The following is a 15,771-nucleotide window of genomic DNA, read 5'->3' on the forward strand; positions in this document are numbered from 1 at the left end:
ACCCAAAAGACTATTAGCCAAGTATTACAAGACAACGGATGCCAATTTGACCAGTCAGTTGTTGAAAAGCTAGCCAGTGTACTCTGTGAGACAAACCCTGTAAAAAAAGCAATTGGAGATAAAGGTCCACTTTCCAGTCCTTGGAGACGAAAAGCATACTATAAGAGCCACTTTAAAGTAGTGGAACCAGTGGAATATATACTTGACCGAAAAAATAACAAGTCATTCCAATATATTTCAATTTTAAAGTCTTTGCAGCATATTCTTGACTGCCAGACAATCTTGGATCAGGCTGTTAATTTGAATACTGTAGATAATCAGCCTCAAAAAAACTTATGTGCACTACAAAACTATCTTCGATGGTGACTTCTTCCATGAAAATGGACTGTTGTCCAAGCAGGAAAGCATTTCATTGATATTATACATTGATGAATTCGAAATATGTAATCCCCTTGGTACATCACGGAGGAAGCATAAAATTTGTGGATTGTACTGGGTTTTGGGTAATTTGCCACCAGGCTGTAATTCTGCTTTAACCTCAATCTATTTGGCTGCTTTAATCAAAAGTAATGATCTGAAGTGCTATGGGTATGAGAAAGTGTTAAAACCTGTAATTAATGATCTTGTAATTTTGGAACAGAGTGGGATATTTCTGTCAAAGTTGGGCAGAACAGTAAAAGGCACTGTTCAGTGTGTTGTTGCCGACAACCTTGGTGCACACAGTATTGCTGGATTCTTTGAAAATTTCTCAGGGACATACGTATGTAGATTTTGCACTGCAGAAACATCAGAGTTCCAGACTATTGAAGTCAGAAGTGAAGTCTTTACTTTAAGAACAAAAGACATTCATGCAGATCATTTACGAATTATCGAGGAAAACAAATGGCCCAGTTATTATGGTGTGAAATCAAAGTGTATTTTGTCAAAGCACCTCTCACATTTTGATGTTACCACTGGGTTTCCACCTGATGTTGTACATGATCTTTTTGAGGGAATTGTTCCTTTTGAACTTGCGCTTTGCCTCAATTTGTTAATCAAAAAAAAGTATTTCACATTATGTACATTGAATGAAGCAATATCATCTTTCAACTTTAAGTGGGCTGACAAAACAAATCGACCTAATCCTGTGGCTCTCAGTTTTGCATCCAAAAAAAGTGTAGGAGGGAATGCACACGAGAACTGGAGTCTTATCAGATTTTTGCCTTTGTTCGTTGGGCAGAGTGTACCCTGTGAGGAGCCTGCTTGGCACATCTTAACAGACTTGAAGGACATTGTTGATCTTGTTGTCAGTCCTGTTCATACTGAGGACTCCATTGCATATCTTGGTTTTAAGATCTCCGAGCACAGAATCAAGTTTCAAGAGGTTTTCCCAGATGTTAATCTTAAACCAAAGCACCACTACTTGGAACATTATCCATACTTGATCCGTAAGTTTGGGCCACTGGTTGCACTATGGACTATGCGATTCGAAGCAAAGCATAGTTTTTTTAAAAGAGTTGCAAGGAACATCAGATGCTTCAAAAATGTACTTCTTTCCCTTTCACAGAGACATCAGTATCAGATTGCATATCATTTGCATGCAATTAGCTTTGCCAAACCCCCACTGGAAGTAACAGATGTTTCCACTGTTCACATTGATGTTCTTAACAAGGACATCTCAAATGCACTGAGACAGAAGTCTCCAGATATGGACAATGTGTGCTTGGCTAAAAGTGTAGCATATAATGGAATAATCTACAAGTGTGGGATGATCTTGATCCACGGCTCACTGGGAGGACTGCCAGAGTTTGGTGAAATCATCCAAATGGTGATACTGCAGGACAAACTAATCTTCATTCTGAAAAAGCTTAGCGGATGGTATATGGAACACTACAGAGCTTATGATCTCAAAACATCACCAAGCAAAGAAGTGGAACTTGTTGAGCCACAAGAACTGCATGATACCTACCCACTGGCAGACTACAATATTAGAGGGATGCGTCTTGTCACCTTGAAAAGATATGTCCATGTTTAAATGGTGAGGCCTCAAAATATGATAAAGTATTTTCTTAAGTGGGAAAACAAAACCCAGACCCATACAATACTAATGTGTTCTCAGAACATATTTATTTTATACTGCAAGCCAAAGTGGTGTGATGATGTCATTGGCAATTCATCAGTTATGTCATTTTTTTTAATGCAGGTCGCTGGATTCCAGTCAGTGAATGCTAATCCTATGCTCTCCCCCCTTCTGCTTCTCTTCTCTTTTTCTTCTTTCCTCTCCTTATTGTCTCCTATATTCTCCTCACCTCCTCTCCTTCTCTCTTCTCTTCAATGTCTCCCATATTCTCGCCATCTCTCTTCTCCTCCCTTCTCCTCTTCGGTTTGCCTTCTCTCCTCGCTGCCTCAGCTGATCTCCACCTCTCCTCTTCATTTTCTCCTCCCCTTTCCTCCTCTCTTTGCCTTCTCTCTTTTCCTCTAGTTTGACATTAAATTCTCCTAATTGGAAATGTCAGTGGTTTACATGTTGATCCTCACTAACTGTGCTTGTGCTTTGTTCTCAGACCACCATGGCTGGTTCAACACCTGCAAGACTGAAGGTGATTTTAGGAGAGAACAACATTGAAAAGCTGACTCTTCCAAATGGCATCCCAGAGTCACTTGAAGACCTTCTCAGCACGATAAAGACTACCTTTGGGTTAAAAGGTAACTTCAGACTGCAATACATGGACCAAGACTTTGGCAACGACTTCTTTAATCTGAATTCTACCACCGAACTTCGGAATTTGGGGACAATCAAAGTGATCCACCAGCAAACAAATCCACCTTTGATCAGTGCCGATCAGTCCACTTCATCTCTGTCTCTTTCATTTGAGTCTGATGACGGTATTTCGGTGGCATCAAATGACACAATTATCCTCTCATCCCCTGAATCTATGTCATCTCGAACACAACAGTGGCCAGAAGACTTTGCAATTCCCCAATTTTCATATGACACAGAGCTACAGCTAGAGAGGGGGAATACTGAGTACCGTGTGAGCCAAAAAATGTTGACTTTAAGCGCCCGAATGCTGTCTGATATCCTGAAAAGAGTTGCAGAAGAAATTTACCGTTACAAGGCCTATCCAGAGGATGCACATTTCTGCGCAGCTGCAGAGGCCCTTATCAAAAAGCACCCATGTTTGAAAGAACCTGGATCATTCAATGGCTGCTACGGTTGGAAACAACGACTGAAGTACAAAATGGCAAACTACAGGACCCAGCTCAAATTACAGGGGTGTCCAGAGCTGTGTGTAAACTCACTGAAATCTAAAGCTACTACAGATGCTTTCCCTGCTAAAAAAGTGAAGAAGCCAAAACGTTCTGAAGCTAACTTTTATCCATCCTTTCCTACTGGTGAGACTCTGGACAGCATGGAAAAAGTGAGACTAGAACTTCTGACAGAGATCGGGATAAGGGACAATGAAAGGGTCATCGCAGACAAAATGGCTAACACGTTTGCCTACAGACGACATGAGGTGGTAAACCAAGAACCAAGCATTCAGGAACTGAAGGACAGATGGCCTGCACTCTTCACACAGAAAGAGGTAAGAATGGAACTGAAGTGATCGAAGTCTGTATGCTTCGGGATTTATTGCAGTTAACTTTCATGAATCGGTCATAACTTGATTTGGTTGAGATTTTATAACACTGAACTTAATGAAAGAATTTACATTTTGAATTCCCATATATGTTGTACTTTTTGGGATATAGACATTTTGGCATACAATCAGTTTCAGCATTTTGTTCCATAATACAATATCTACTGTCATTTGTGTTTTGTTTTTAGATAAATACAGAGTTCCAGAGGCTCATGGCTGTTCCTCTTGAGTGGAAGTTCATGGCCCAGTTAGACATGCACTCAAGTCAGCTGATCAAAGTCATACGTGCCAAAGGAGGAGCAACACGCCAAAAGATTGCGAACATCTTGGACACATTGGACCAGGTAAATCTGTACCATCAAACAAGATGCTTCGTAACTAAGAGGGCTGTCAAAATATATCTGAATCCAAAAAAATATATATATATTTAACTGAATCTTTCATAAAGACAATATGGGCAGGCCAATGCTAATCATGGCTTTCATATGCATGAATGTTTTTAGCGACTCCACTGAACTCATCCCCTTTTCTTTCTGTAATGAATCTCTGGGCTTGTGAATTACTGTTTTTAAATAAAGTACATGTAAGTTAAGCAATAAGAGTAAGGATGTCTGTCTTATGAAATTTAGAGTTTAAAATTACTCAACATTTGTTGTTCTAGACTGTGGACATTAATCATCGGAGGGAATGTGTGCTGAAAGCCCTCACCATCTTCCTGGGAGAAGATGCAGATGGCCTGATCAAGGAATACCTTGATCAGGCCATCTGCATCTTCCTGGGAGAAGATGCAGATGGCCTGATCAAGGAATACCTTGTAAGTTTCAACAGTTTGTCAGCACATCTTGTCAAAGGGACACAAAAAAGTTAACTGTTAGAACAAACATAACACGTGAACCCTAGTTGGATTGCTGACATGTATTTATTATCATGACCATATTGGACATTATGTAATTCCCAGCAACAACACATTACATATCGGATTGACTTTGTTTTAAGTAAGACGGGCTTACTTGATTATTTAAGTTCAAAGGAATAGTTTGACATGTTGAGAAATCTTATCTTTCTTGCTTACAATTTGATTAGAGTCAGATTGATACACCTCTCTCTGCTGTTTCTGGTGTGTGATGACACCCAGCCAAGAAATAGCCCAGCACATAACACATATTGGTACATCACCCAAACACTTAATCACAGTAAGAAGTGAGGCTAATGATGATTTGTGTTTGTGTCTTGTACCCCTCTGTAGGACTGTGGAGCAGATGATGTTCAGAGGGACCTGGAGGAGGTCACCATGGCAGTGTATGTGATTCGGAAGGAGGGGGAGGGACTGCAGGAGCCACCTGAAGACATTGGCATTGTCATTGAGGGTGTGGAAGTGTTGCATGAACTAACTTCAGTTGCCTCAGCTTGTGCCCTGCTTCTAGGTTTGATCTATGCACTCAACCTAGCTTATCCAAAACCCTTTCGCTTCACTTTTGAAGTGCTCCAAAAAATCTTCATGCAGCTTGATCAGCACAAGATGTCCCCCAAAGTCCAAAATCTGTATATCAAACTTCAAAGCTCCCAGTAATGGCACAGAACAATGACCAACAAATGGCCCTGTGCCATAATGCGAAGGAACAACTGTGTTTGGACATATAGCATGTAAAATATGTAGTCTCTTTTGGATGTTGGGCCTTTTTTATGCTCCAAGAGACCTCAAACCCCAATTTAATGTGCTTTTATGGTATTTTTATTTATTTTTTAATTTTTTTTTCAGACATATTTGCCTTCGTTTCAAGGGAAAGGTTGCATTTCAGGTTTGATGTGCTCAGTTATACAACAAACTGTTGTGACATTCTAAAACTCTAGAGGAGTGTTTATATTTTTTCATCCCCATTGGTCAGCTACACTGTTCAGATATTTATTCATTGGCTATAGCTGAAGAGAAGTTTCTGTATACTCTTGGGGCACTTTTTCATAGTTGACACTGTATGTGTTAAGATTGATATTTGTGTAATACTGTGTTGCACTTTACACTTTGTTGACAACTTTGTGGTCCTACTAAGCATTACTTGCATTTTGTGCATATGTGTTTCAAAAAGGACAAATGTGTAATGTATTTGACCAAAAGCTGTGTTGGTTGCCATAAAGGTAATACTTTATTACATTTATACAATAAAGCATTTAAAAAAAAAAAACATTGGATTTTGAATTTTTGAAAAATATTTTCAGGCAACTTAAAATTTTGATTTAAGCTTTATTATACAAACTAAAATTTCATTTTAGAGTCACTACAAAAAGTAATTTACACTAAACCACATTATTAGGTTAGCAAAGAGCAATATTTTACTTTTGGGTTATGCAAATTATTGGGTTGGAAAAACTGAAAACTTTAAGTTGAAATGTCTTAATTTTAAGTTGGATTAATGCAAAATGTTTATTTGACAGCAATTAATTTATTAAGTACATGTAACTTAAATCAGTTGTGTTAATTTAATGTATTAACTTAATTTCAAAGAACTTAATTAAATTTGGTGTTACCAATTGAAATAATTCAATTAAGTTGGTTCAACTATTTTCTTTTTTCAGTGTAGGTAGAAGAACTGGACTGAAAATGAGTAAAAATGCCGCTAATGCCCAAATAAGTACTTTGGAGGATGTTCAGAAAGCCTAGAGAACAGTCACTTAAGATAATTTTACATAATTATAAAATATTATTAATAACAATTTGAAAGTCTGGCTTCTTGGTACCGTATTATAGAAAAATAAAGGGGTGTCTCAAGGACTTTATATAATTAGAAAAACTTGCATTTGAACTCCTAAGAACGCACAATATTTAAAAATCTCCAAACATGCAAGCAGGATACACACCCAGCTAGATCAAATCCTAGGTATTTACCCAACCTGTGCTTAGGATGAACATGCCTATTACATATTTATGGCATTCCAGTACTTCCTGCAGGCCAGAATCCAGGTTTGGAAGTTATCTGTCTTGACTGTGAAATGACGTGATAACCACAAAGCTCTCTCATCCTTCACTTGGCCATTTGGTTACCATCAGGCTGGGATTAAAAGGCCTGTTTTGAGTAGTCTGGAAACTGTTTGGGACAGAGCAGCATTTCTCCAGCCTTTTTGTGCTGTGTGGAGGCTGAGTCATCCTTGCACAGACGTTTCCACTGGGATAATGTACCAATTCTTGGTGGCCATGCTCAGTCTTGTTTATACTGCACTGTCCGTGGCCCTGCGGATCTGGGCTCAGCTCGCTTGCTCCTAACCTGCGTCGCCTTCTCGCCTCCTAACTCTATGACATTGTACCTCATATGTTTGTGTGGGTCAGATTGGGGGTAGTGCTAGTGACCAAAGCTGTGGTTCCTCTGTGGAAAGCCAGTGGACTCAAAGTGCCAATAAAAACAGAAGATGGTATGCTGTTCTGGGCAGACTAAACATCTGCTGGGACAACATCCTGTGTTGAGCTTCTGTGAAAGGTGGGTGGTGTTGTTTGAATTTACGTGTACCTAGATAAAAATGGCTTCCACCTTCTCCAACAAAGTGGAAGTAAATGGAAAAAACCCCACAAAAACCCCTCTGGATATTTGTTATGTTCGATTCTGTTCTTTGGTCTAGACTGGACAGCAAACGCTGGGCATTGTTGAGGACAATATGGAACTTTTATTTACATTTTTATTTGTTATGTTTTTGCACCTTAATAGGATTAATTTAAAAAAAAGGACTGCCTTTGTTTAAACTTGCAAGTTTGACCATATCAGTCTAAAATTTTAGCCTGTTTTAAAAAAAAGTTTCCATCACCTCAGATAAATGGAAATTGAGCCAAACTAGCATTTGGCTATTGGTATATTTAATCCTGTATTAAGAATTAATAAGAATTACATTTTTGGTTTTTATAGTTTAAAAACTTTCCAAAGCTTTATTGAATACTTGGAAGCCGATGACTATCCCTGTTTAAAATATATGAGCAAAATAAAACCGAGTGGCCTGAGTGAGAAACTTAAATGCATGTACTCAATGGCCCAAGCAATGCAGAAGCACACCATGAAGATAGAAGACTTTTTTGTTTTATTTATTTATTTTTGATAATTCATGTGACAGGATGACATCTGGAAATCTGTTGTGAAGTTCAAACTAACACTTCCATCAATGTTCTTGATGTCGTAATCCTAATTATTGCCCATAACAATGTCATTTTAAAATAATTATGAATACTTGATGGCTTTATAGCAACTGATCACACGCTCTAAAACAGTTACACTGTATAAACCTCAATCTTGATTTTGGGGGGAGGGGTGACAGCTTTGAGTCCCTAAGCTCTAACCCCTCTAAAAGATGGCTGCAGAGGAACCAGACTAAGAACCTAAATGAGAGACTTGCGTGCATTGTTTTGCTTGATGATTGTATTTGAGATTTTTTTTACTCTACAGGAAACCATTGAATAGTTAATATTTGTGTGATTTGCTCACTTTACAACAATCTACTGTGAACGTTAATCAGCATTAAAAAATTATTGTTGAACCAAATCCTCTGTGGAGTTCAGCAGATGGTAGTGGGAGGGTTTTTCCTGTTTTTAAAATGTCACGCTAAAACTTTTTTGTGCCTTATTGTTGTTTCTAAATTTTAATAACAAGGCCATTTAAAGTGGGTAGCAATATACTGTGAGGTGAGGAATTTAAAAGCTAAGTGTCACTGGCACAGACTCGCATAAGCTCATGAGACACTTCATTAGTTACACCTTGCTAGTACTGAGTTCAACTCCCTTTTGCCTTCAGAACACACAATTCTTCGTGGCATTTATTCAACATTCTCACAGATTTTGGTCCATATTGACACAGTGGCATCACACAGTTGCTGGAGATCTGTCTGCAGTGCATCTTGCTATCAACCCAAAGCAGTCTGGCCATTCTCTTTTACACTGGATCATCCTCTGTAAACCCTAGAGATAGCTGTGTGAAGGAACTCTCAGTAGATCTGCAGCTTCTGAAATACTCAGACCAACCTCTCTGGCGCCAACAACCATGCTGCGTTCATTCTTCTTCATGTCTTTATGCCTAAATGCATGGATTTTCTGCATTGTGATTGGCTTATTTGCATTATTAAGCAGTTGAATGTGGTTGATCAAGAACTCTTGTTTCACGTTTTCAACCAGAAACGCTTCGTTCTGTGTGAATATCTTTACGTTTGTTAGTAACACAAGTGCGTGGGTTTGTTAGGAACAAATGCATTCAAATGCAAAACGGTACAGATCTGAATGTGAATCCTTGGACTGAGTTCTTGCAGTATTATATGCATTCATGCCACACATAATGAAAATGCCTACAGACAGTTATTTTTATTGATGTGAGCTATTCCCATGAAAGTTAGTTTTTAACGTTATTTTGTGACATATTGTGCAGTTTGTGTCCGCACAGTAATATAATGTTAGTGTTTAGGGTGGGGAGCTTATTTTATCAAATAAATAGAAATGCATTTTATGATTATGACTGGTTACAAGACAAGTAGATTTTTCCTTTTGTTTAATTTGTATGAGTATTGTGACAATAACAGAGTGGAATAAAGATGGAGTTGAACTCAACGTTCAGCTAAACATCATTTTTGGTTTTCTCACATTCAGTTAAAAATGTGAAAGAAAAATCAGGTTCTTCAAGTTGCAGCTTATTACTCAAATATGTGTCTTGACTTTTTAATCTCCATTCAGGTTGGATACAGGTTTGGAGCCTTGAAAAAAATAAACCCTTTACAGTTTGCTAGCCAATCAAATGTGGTGTGTTTTTGTCCCCGGAGGTGGTGTTTTCCCCTGACCTCTGTGTGACCTCAGCAGCTTCCCTTGTTTAACACATTGAAGTTGAGTGAAGAGGTTCAGTCTTTCGCTGATTCACGCGGGAAGTTAGGCTTCACTGTCTATAAACAGGACCAGAATTTGTAGGATAAGCAGTGAAGTGAGCGGGGATGGCTGAGCTTTAAACAACACAGGTAGCTGCTGGATAAGCGGAGGAGAAGTTGGGGGAGGAGTGAGCGCGCTTCTCGTGCTTTTGAAGTATTTATGAGTATCTTCCACTAAGATTGAACTTTTCTCTCAGAAATCTGAGTGTCAGCTCAGGTAGAAATAATTTCACCCAGGGAAGTTTTAAGGTATTCATACTTTAATAACATTAAGGTTAGCAAGAAACTGACCTATAAAAAGAGCATTGAGGGTTTTCTCTGAGTCAGGACACGCCATTCAAAAAGGGAAGAGCAAGTTTCATGTTGCACTGATCAGATGTTTTATTTGATCCGACTATTTGTTCCACTGGTGTGCAACATCTACTACAAACCTGTTTATGTTTTAGTCACTGGTCTTTCATACACTCAAACACCCTGTTATTATGGTCATCTTTTAGCTGATTTATCACATCGCTGACCCACTGCGCACAAAACCTTTCCTTCTCTGCTCCTACACCCACACATTCTCATTCACAAACACATGAACATTTAGACAACCAAACACGAGCGCGCGCGCACACACACACACACACACACACACACACACACACACACACACACACACACACACACACACACACACTTTTACACACAGAGAGAATAAGCTACCCTGAGAAGGGAATGCTGTATTGGGTTTTCTTCAGGAAGCACAGCTCCTCCAAAGCTCTGGTCAGATGAAAGGCGAAGAGCTGTATCGATCGGCCCCGAGCGGGGGGTGGTGAAGCGAGTGGTGTGTGTGTGTGTGTTCTGACAGGGGTTGGTGGGGGGGCAGAGCCTGTGTCTGTGTGTGTCTGCCTGATGCAGGGCTGCCAGCCAGGCGAGGAGCAAAAGGCCAGAGGGGTACGGGGGACTGTGAGGGAGGGGGGCAGTGAGATGTCGCGGTGGCCCTGTGGCTCCAGCGTAACCCCCTGGCCCCTCGGTGGAGAATGTACAGCACGTACACACGCGCAAACACGTATGCACACAAATACACACACACACACAATGCCAGCGCCAGTCTGCTGCTGTTGATGAGAGCTGTCAGAGAATGAACAACATGGCTATGAGCGAGAGAGAGCAGGCTGGCAAACATGCACAAAACATTTTTTTTCTTCCAGTTATCTAGTCTTACTTTTAGGAGTATTATGAAAAACATTTTTTAGTATCATAACAGATACTGACTTTGAGAGGAAAAATGCATTTTTTTTTCTTTCTTGTAAAAACAAAAATTAACAAGTGTTAAATATCATAAATGTAATTTGTTTTTAGTTAAATCTGGAGCTATCTGATAGCAGAGATATGGCAAAAAATTAACTCGCTTAACAACTGTGAAAGTGGACCCCATGTCAGTTTTCAGCATTCTTTATAGTCAGGAATATAAAGCACTGAGTCAGTCTGATGATAATAACTTTAGAACAGCTGAGGTATTTACTTTAATACAATGATCTGGCATCCCTCCCCTTACTTCAAACTTGGGGCAACAGATGGCCGCCCCTCCCTGAGCCTGGTTCTGCTGGAGGTTTCTTCCTGTTAAAAGGCAGCTTTTCATTACCACTGTCTTCAAGTGCTTACTCATAAGGGGTGGTCTAATTGTTGGTGTTTTCTCTATATTATTTTAGGGTATTTACCTTAAAGTATAAAGTGCCTTAAAGTCATTGTTGTTGTTGTGTGGAACCAAATAAATAAACCTAAATTGAATTGGCATTCATGCATTACTTTTCTATTCTTGATTTGTTGTTGAGGATTTTCTCAGTGCTAAAAAAACAAACAATGAAATTGTCTCTTTTTCTGTCACTATCTATAAAGAGTGAAGCTTGTTGGCTATTCTAGTAAAGATAAATAGCTTTTTGACAGAATTCTTGTCTTTCTCTTTGCCTATTTAGCAAAAACAATTAAAGGTGCTACTTTTATTGTGAAATTTAATCTAAACCCAGCCTAAATCCTCATTTCCCAAGTCCAGGTTGGCCTTCTGACTTATGTGGTGGTCCCCTGTTATTCAGTGGACAAACTCCTACTTTGCTTTGGACCGCCATTGCTAATGGTGATCCCTGTCTCACTAAATGATACAAAGGAGCAGTGTCCTCAGCTCCAAATCTTAAATGCCATGTTGGGTTCTTGGTCTTGACAAATAGAAAACGATACAAAATATCGACACAGTCCAAGAGTTCGAGTCAGGACAAGACAGGAGACTTGCAGGAGAGGCAGCTCTGGATGACGTTGAGGACTACCACTGCTGATAGGGAATCTTGAGACAGGACAGGCTGAGACTTTCAAAATAAAACACCCACATATACAGTAGCCCCTTTAAACTTGCCCAACACTTTTAATTTAAAGGAAACAACTGAACTGTGTTCACATGGAGCAAAATACTATTGTTTTTAACTTGTTAGCGAAGTTAAATTCAGTACTGCAAATGTGAAATCTACTTATACTCTTGTTTTTCCTAACACTATTCAACGAGAAACAAAACTACAGCCTGAGATAAGTAGCTTACACCAAAATCCGTACGGAAGATTAAGTTGTAAATCATCCTCTGGGTGTTAGATAGCGCTGCCACGGGCTCATTATGAATGAAAGCAGGTTTTCTAAATAGGTAAATTAAAAGTTAAACACTGATGGGCTATAATTTCACTTCTTAAAATTATGTAGCAGCTCACATGACATTGGCTGAATTCTTATCCCTCCATGCGTCTTTTGACCGGAAGCCACCCGTGTCAAACAACCCAGACTCTTTAAAGGCCTTCAGAGACTGTAGTTGCTTTTAATTCCAGATGCATGCAGTTGTTTTTTGTTTTTGTTTTTTAGCTTACAATTTGTACCTAGTATTAGACAAATAGCTGTGGCATACATAAATTCCCGCTCAGTGGCTTATCAGATTCGTTTAAGCCAATGCAGGACCATATGTTGACTTGGGCCCTCTGTGCTTTGTGCCCCAGGGGAGAGATCGGCCAGGGCGGCTCACTAATTGAAATGTGTTGGCGACTCATTGACGTCTCGGCTCCAGTTTCAGGGCTATTTTGAACCGCAGTGCTGATTGCTGGTTTCACATCACACACAGGAAAAAAATCAATAGTAGCTGGGAGAGCTAGGGTTTATTCTTTGCAAGCAGACATTAATGCTTTGCAGAGGAGGGTTTGATATTTATCATTTGTCATTTTCTCTCAGCAGATCAGGCTGAACTGTAAAACACGTCTAAACTGCTGAGACTGATAACCAGCACTGCTTGTGAAGAGTTTCCAGAAAATGTTCCGATTCAGAGCTGCGTTCACACAGCTGACCAGGTCAAGTCACTGCTCGACTTTTTCCACTTTCCCTTAAAACTTTTCTTGTGTTTCTTTTTGCATGATTTCATCCGAGAGAGAAACTCTTGACCCCAGAAGGGGCCTTGTTATGGAAAACAGGCGCCTTAAAAGTATTTCTCTTTTCAGAAGGTTGAATCTTTTGGTGTCTTCCAAAGGCATCAGCGTGATTATATACTGTCTTTTCAGTTTTATTTGGCAGCTCACCGGATAGAAGACGACTATTTCAACATATCTAATTGAGAGAATTTATTTACCCAACATTGTCCAATTTCCACACGCAAAAAAACCTATAATTTAGAAATTCTTTAAATCACTAGTTTGGACAAAGAGTCCATTTTTGGTCCACTGTTAAATCTTGTAGAAAATCTAGAAATATTTAACATTCAAGGGCTTACCTCTTAGATCCACAGCTGCATTGCCATTCATTTAACTTAATGATCTCACAGTGCCTGCCTTTGCTGTGGTGGAAATGGTGACCATTGTTTTGATCTTTTGTTGGATTCCAGAGGCCTAATTTGGTATTAAATTGTGGTCATATATGGTACTGCCCATATCAATTAGTTCTGTTTTTATTGCATTGTTTGAAATCACGAAGTCGGATCTCTTGAAGACTAATGTAGCCGACTATCTGGGCTTTGGCTGCCGGCGCTGCTACCCTTCAAACACAGAGTGAGCCCTTTGAAAAATGGATTGCGGAAGAGATAAGAAATAATTTATGTTCCTATCACTGCCTCGCACAAATATGGTGGGGAATACTGTGCCAATAACTCCCACAAACTCAGAGAGGCATGCTATCTTTTACTGCACGAATTATTAACGGCGCTTGGGAGGAAGGGGAGACGCTGTGCATTTTTTTTTTTTTTTTGCTAGATAGACCTGGCTCATTGCTCGTCGAGGCTTTCAGTTGAGTTCACCACACAGCATTACAATCAAAGATAAGGACTCCTGCTAAACTGCAAAAAAATGGCTTTGAATGCAAAACTGAATAAACAGTCATGCTGAATTTTTTTAAATGTTATAATTTCCAGCCACATCATAACGTAAGTGGAGGTTTTATTTAAAGAAAACGAGAGGCTGTGAAATCATTATTTTGTGTGTGTGTGTAGGTGTGCATGCTCGGTGTCTGTGTGCTTTTTCTGTGTGTGAACAGGGAATACAAGGAGGAGGAGGGGAGACAGTCCAAAGGGGAGTGTCGAGGGAGGATACTCGGGGTCGGGTGTCCGCTCGCCTCTGTCGGCTGGCGTTGACAGCTACAGACGCTGGTCTAAAATGAGAATCCTCTTGGGCCGCCTGCCTGCCCATCCAGCAAGAAAATAAATCCCATGTGGAAGAGCCGCTGTGTGGGATCACAGTCAGCCGCCTGACCCCCCAGATCCACTGGGGGAGGCCAAGGGCGCCGGCACGACAGCATAACCCCCCCTCCCCTCCACTCCCCAGCCCTCCCCCTCCCCCTGGGTTTAATGTTTCTCCGCCTGCTTGCCAACTCTGAAATTCTGGAGTTACAAGACTGTGTTGATCTCACACTTGTGCAGTTTTCAAACTTATTTTAGGCTAGTTTTTTGGACGACTGTTTGGTTAAAGATTTAGCTTTAGGCCCAGGTTACACCACAAAAATAGCAGAGTGGTCTCTTTGTGTTCACAGGCCAATGCAGTGTTAAAAATGTTTTAAAAAGCAAAATGAAAGGAAAACATGACTTAAACCGCTTTGAAGAAGCTGCTGATTTTTGTTGCAGGTGTTTAGAGACTGCAAACAGGAGCCAGAAAAGCTGCCGTTGTAGCACTCTGCACATATTGAAAATGCTGTAGATGAATTTTCAATTGGATGTGTTGTTTAGTAGACTGTAATCACAAGAATGCTTTGAATTGACAAATTTTGTGCTTTCCTTTCCAAAGACTTGTTAGAATCTGGCACTTTTGATCTATCATTTTTTTTCTTCCCCCATCTTGTGATTTTTGATCATTTTCTGTGTCTGCTAACAGAGGTAGAGTCAAGGCCTCGGAGACTGTATCCTCTCTGAACGTTTGTGATATTAAATTCCACAAATTCCAATTTAGAAGAGCCAAACTCCCTGCGGTCCCTTGAGAAGTTTCAGGTCTAGATCAAATGAAAATGAATCAGCAAAGGTAGCATCCTTTTACTGGAGCAAATAACACCGAACAGGAACAACTACTACAACAGAAGTTTGACCTGAACCAAGAGGTGCCATACTCTGTGAATGCCAAAAGAACCAAAGCGAGTCTGAAACGTGGAGAAAGATGAAATCGGTATCAAGGGCAGGTTAGGATTTTTAATTTTTATAATGGCCCAGATTTTTTTATAATTTGTTTTAGTCACCCTCTTTTGTTTAAAAAAAACAAACAAACAAACAAACTGATATACTCGCTCGATCGTAATCTCCATCTTGCTGATACTAGGGATTGTGTGTCCTTATGCAAGGGCTGTTTACCATTGTTACTCATTTTATTATATCACAGCTGTACAGTGTTAAAAATGTGTTGAAATATAGAGTAGAAATTTTAACACCAATGTGTTGTTGCTGTTTTGTGTTAATTTGGATAACCCAAAAGCCTTGTGTGCATTATTAATGAAATACCAAAGTGAGCTCCTGCTAACCTGTGCGCGGTGTACTCTGAGGATTATGATGGAAGAATCATCAACTCTGTTTCATTAGTTCTGTTCCAGAAATCTGATTCATCCACAATGAGACAGGTTTATTATAAGTGCACCTTTTCCCTCTCCTTTAGCCTTTAGCTTGCTCTTTAGCTGAGCAGCAGCAGCTCAAACCCTCCATTTGCATCTGCCCTGGAAGTGTCCCGGCACAGTGTTGGGCTGTAGGTCATCTGTGAAAGTGTCCTATATCCGGTGTGTGATTCCAACACACATTTAATAGAGTTGG

General features: G+C 39.8%; 1 protein-coding gene across 1 annotated transcript; it reads left to right on the forward strand.

Moving 5' to 3' along the window:
• Positions 1-2,796: 2,796 nt before the first annotated feature.
• LOC146644738 (uncharacterized) lies at positions 2,797-5,203 on the forward strand. The gene is made up of 4 exons (XM_085394763.1): positions 2,797-3,566; positions 3,809-3,964; positions 4,282-4,380; positions 4,867-5,203. Exons 1-4 carry the CDS (start codon positions 2,916-2,918, stop codon positions 5,188-5,190), a joined length of 1,230 nt encoding a protein of 409 aa, XP_085250889.1. The 5' UTR covers positions 2,797-2,915; the 3' UTR covers positions 5,191-5,203.
• Positions 5,204-15,771: the final 10,568 nt, after the last annotated feature.

Source organism: Rhamphochromis longiceps, linkage group LG20, assembly GCF_057381845.1.
Source record: "Rhamphochromis longiceps isolate RC_006_pf linkage group LG20, R_longiceps_female_GT1.1, whole genome shotgun sequence".
Taxonomy (NCBI): Eukaryota; Metazoa; Chordata; class Actinopteri; order Cichliformes; family Cichlidae; genus Rhamphochromis; species Rhamphochromis longiceps.

Coding starts and splice junctions, on each gene's coding strand:
- LOC146644738 (XM_085394763.1), top strand. CDS start 2,916: ATGTCATCTCGAACACAACAGTGGCCAGAAGACTTTGCAATTCCCCAA. Junction 3,567..3,808: donor CACTCTTCACACAGAAAGAG/GTAAGAATGGAA, acceptor TTTTGTTTTTAG/ATAAATACAGAGTTCCAGAG. Junction 4,381..4,866: donor TCAAGGAATACCTTGATCAG/GCCATCTGCATC, acceptor ACCCCTCTGTAG/GACTGTGGAGCAGATGATGT.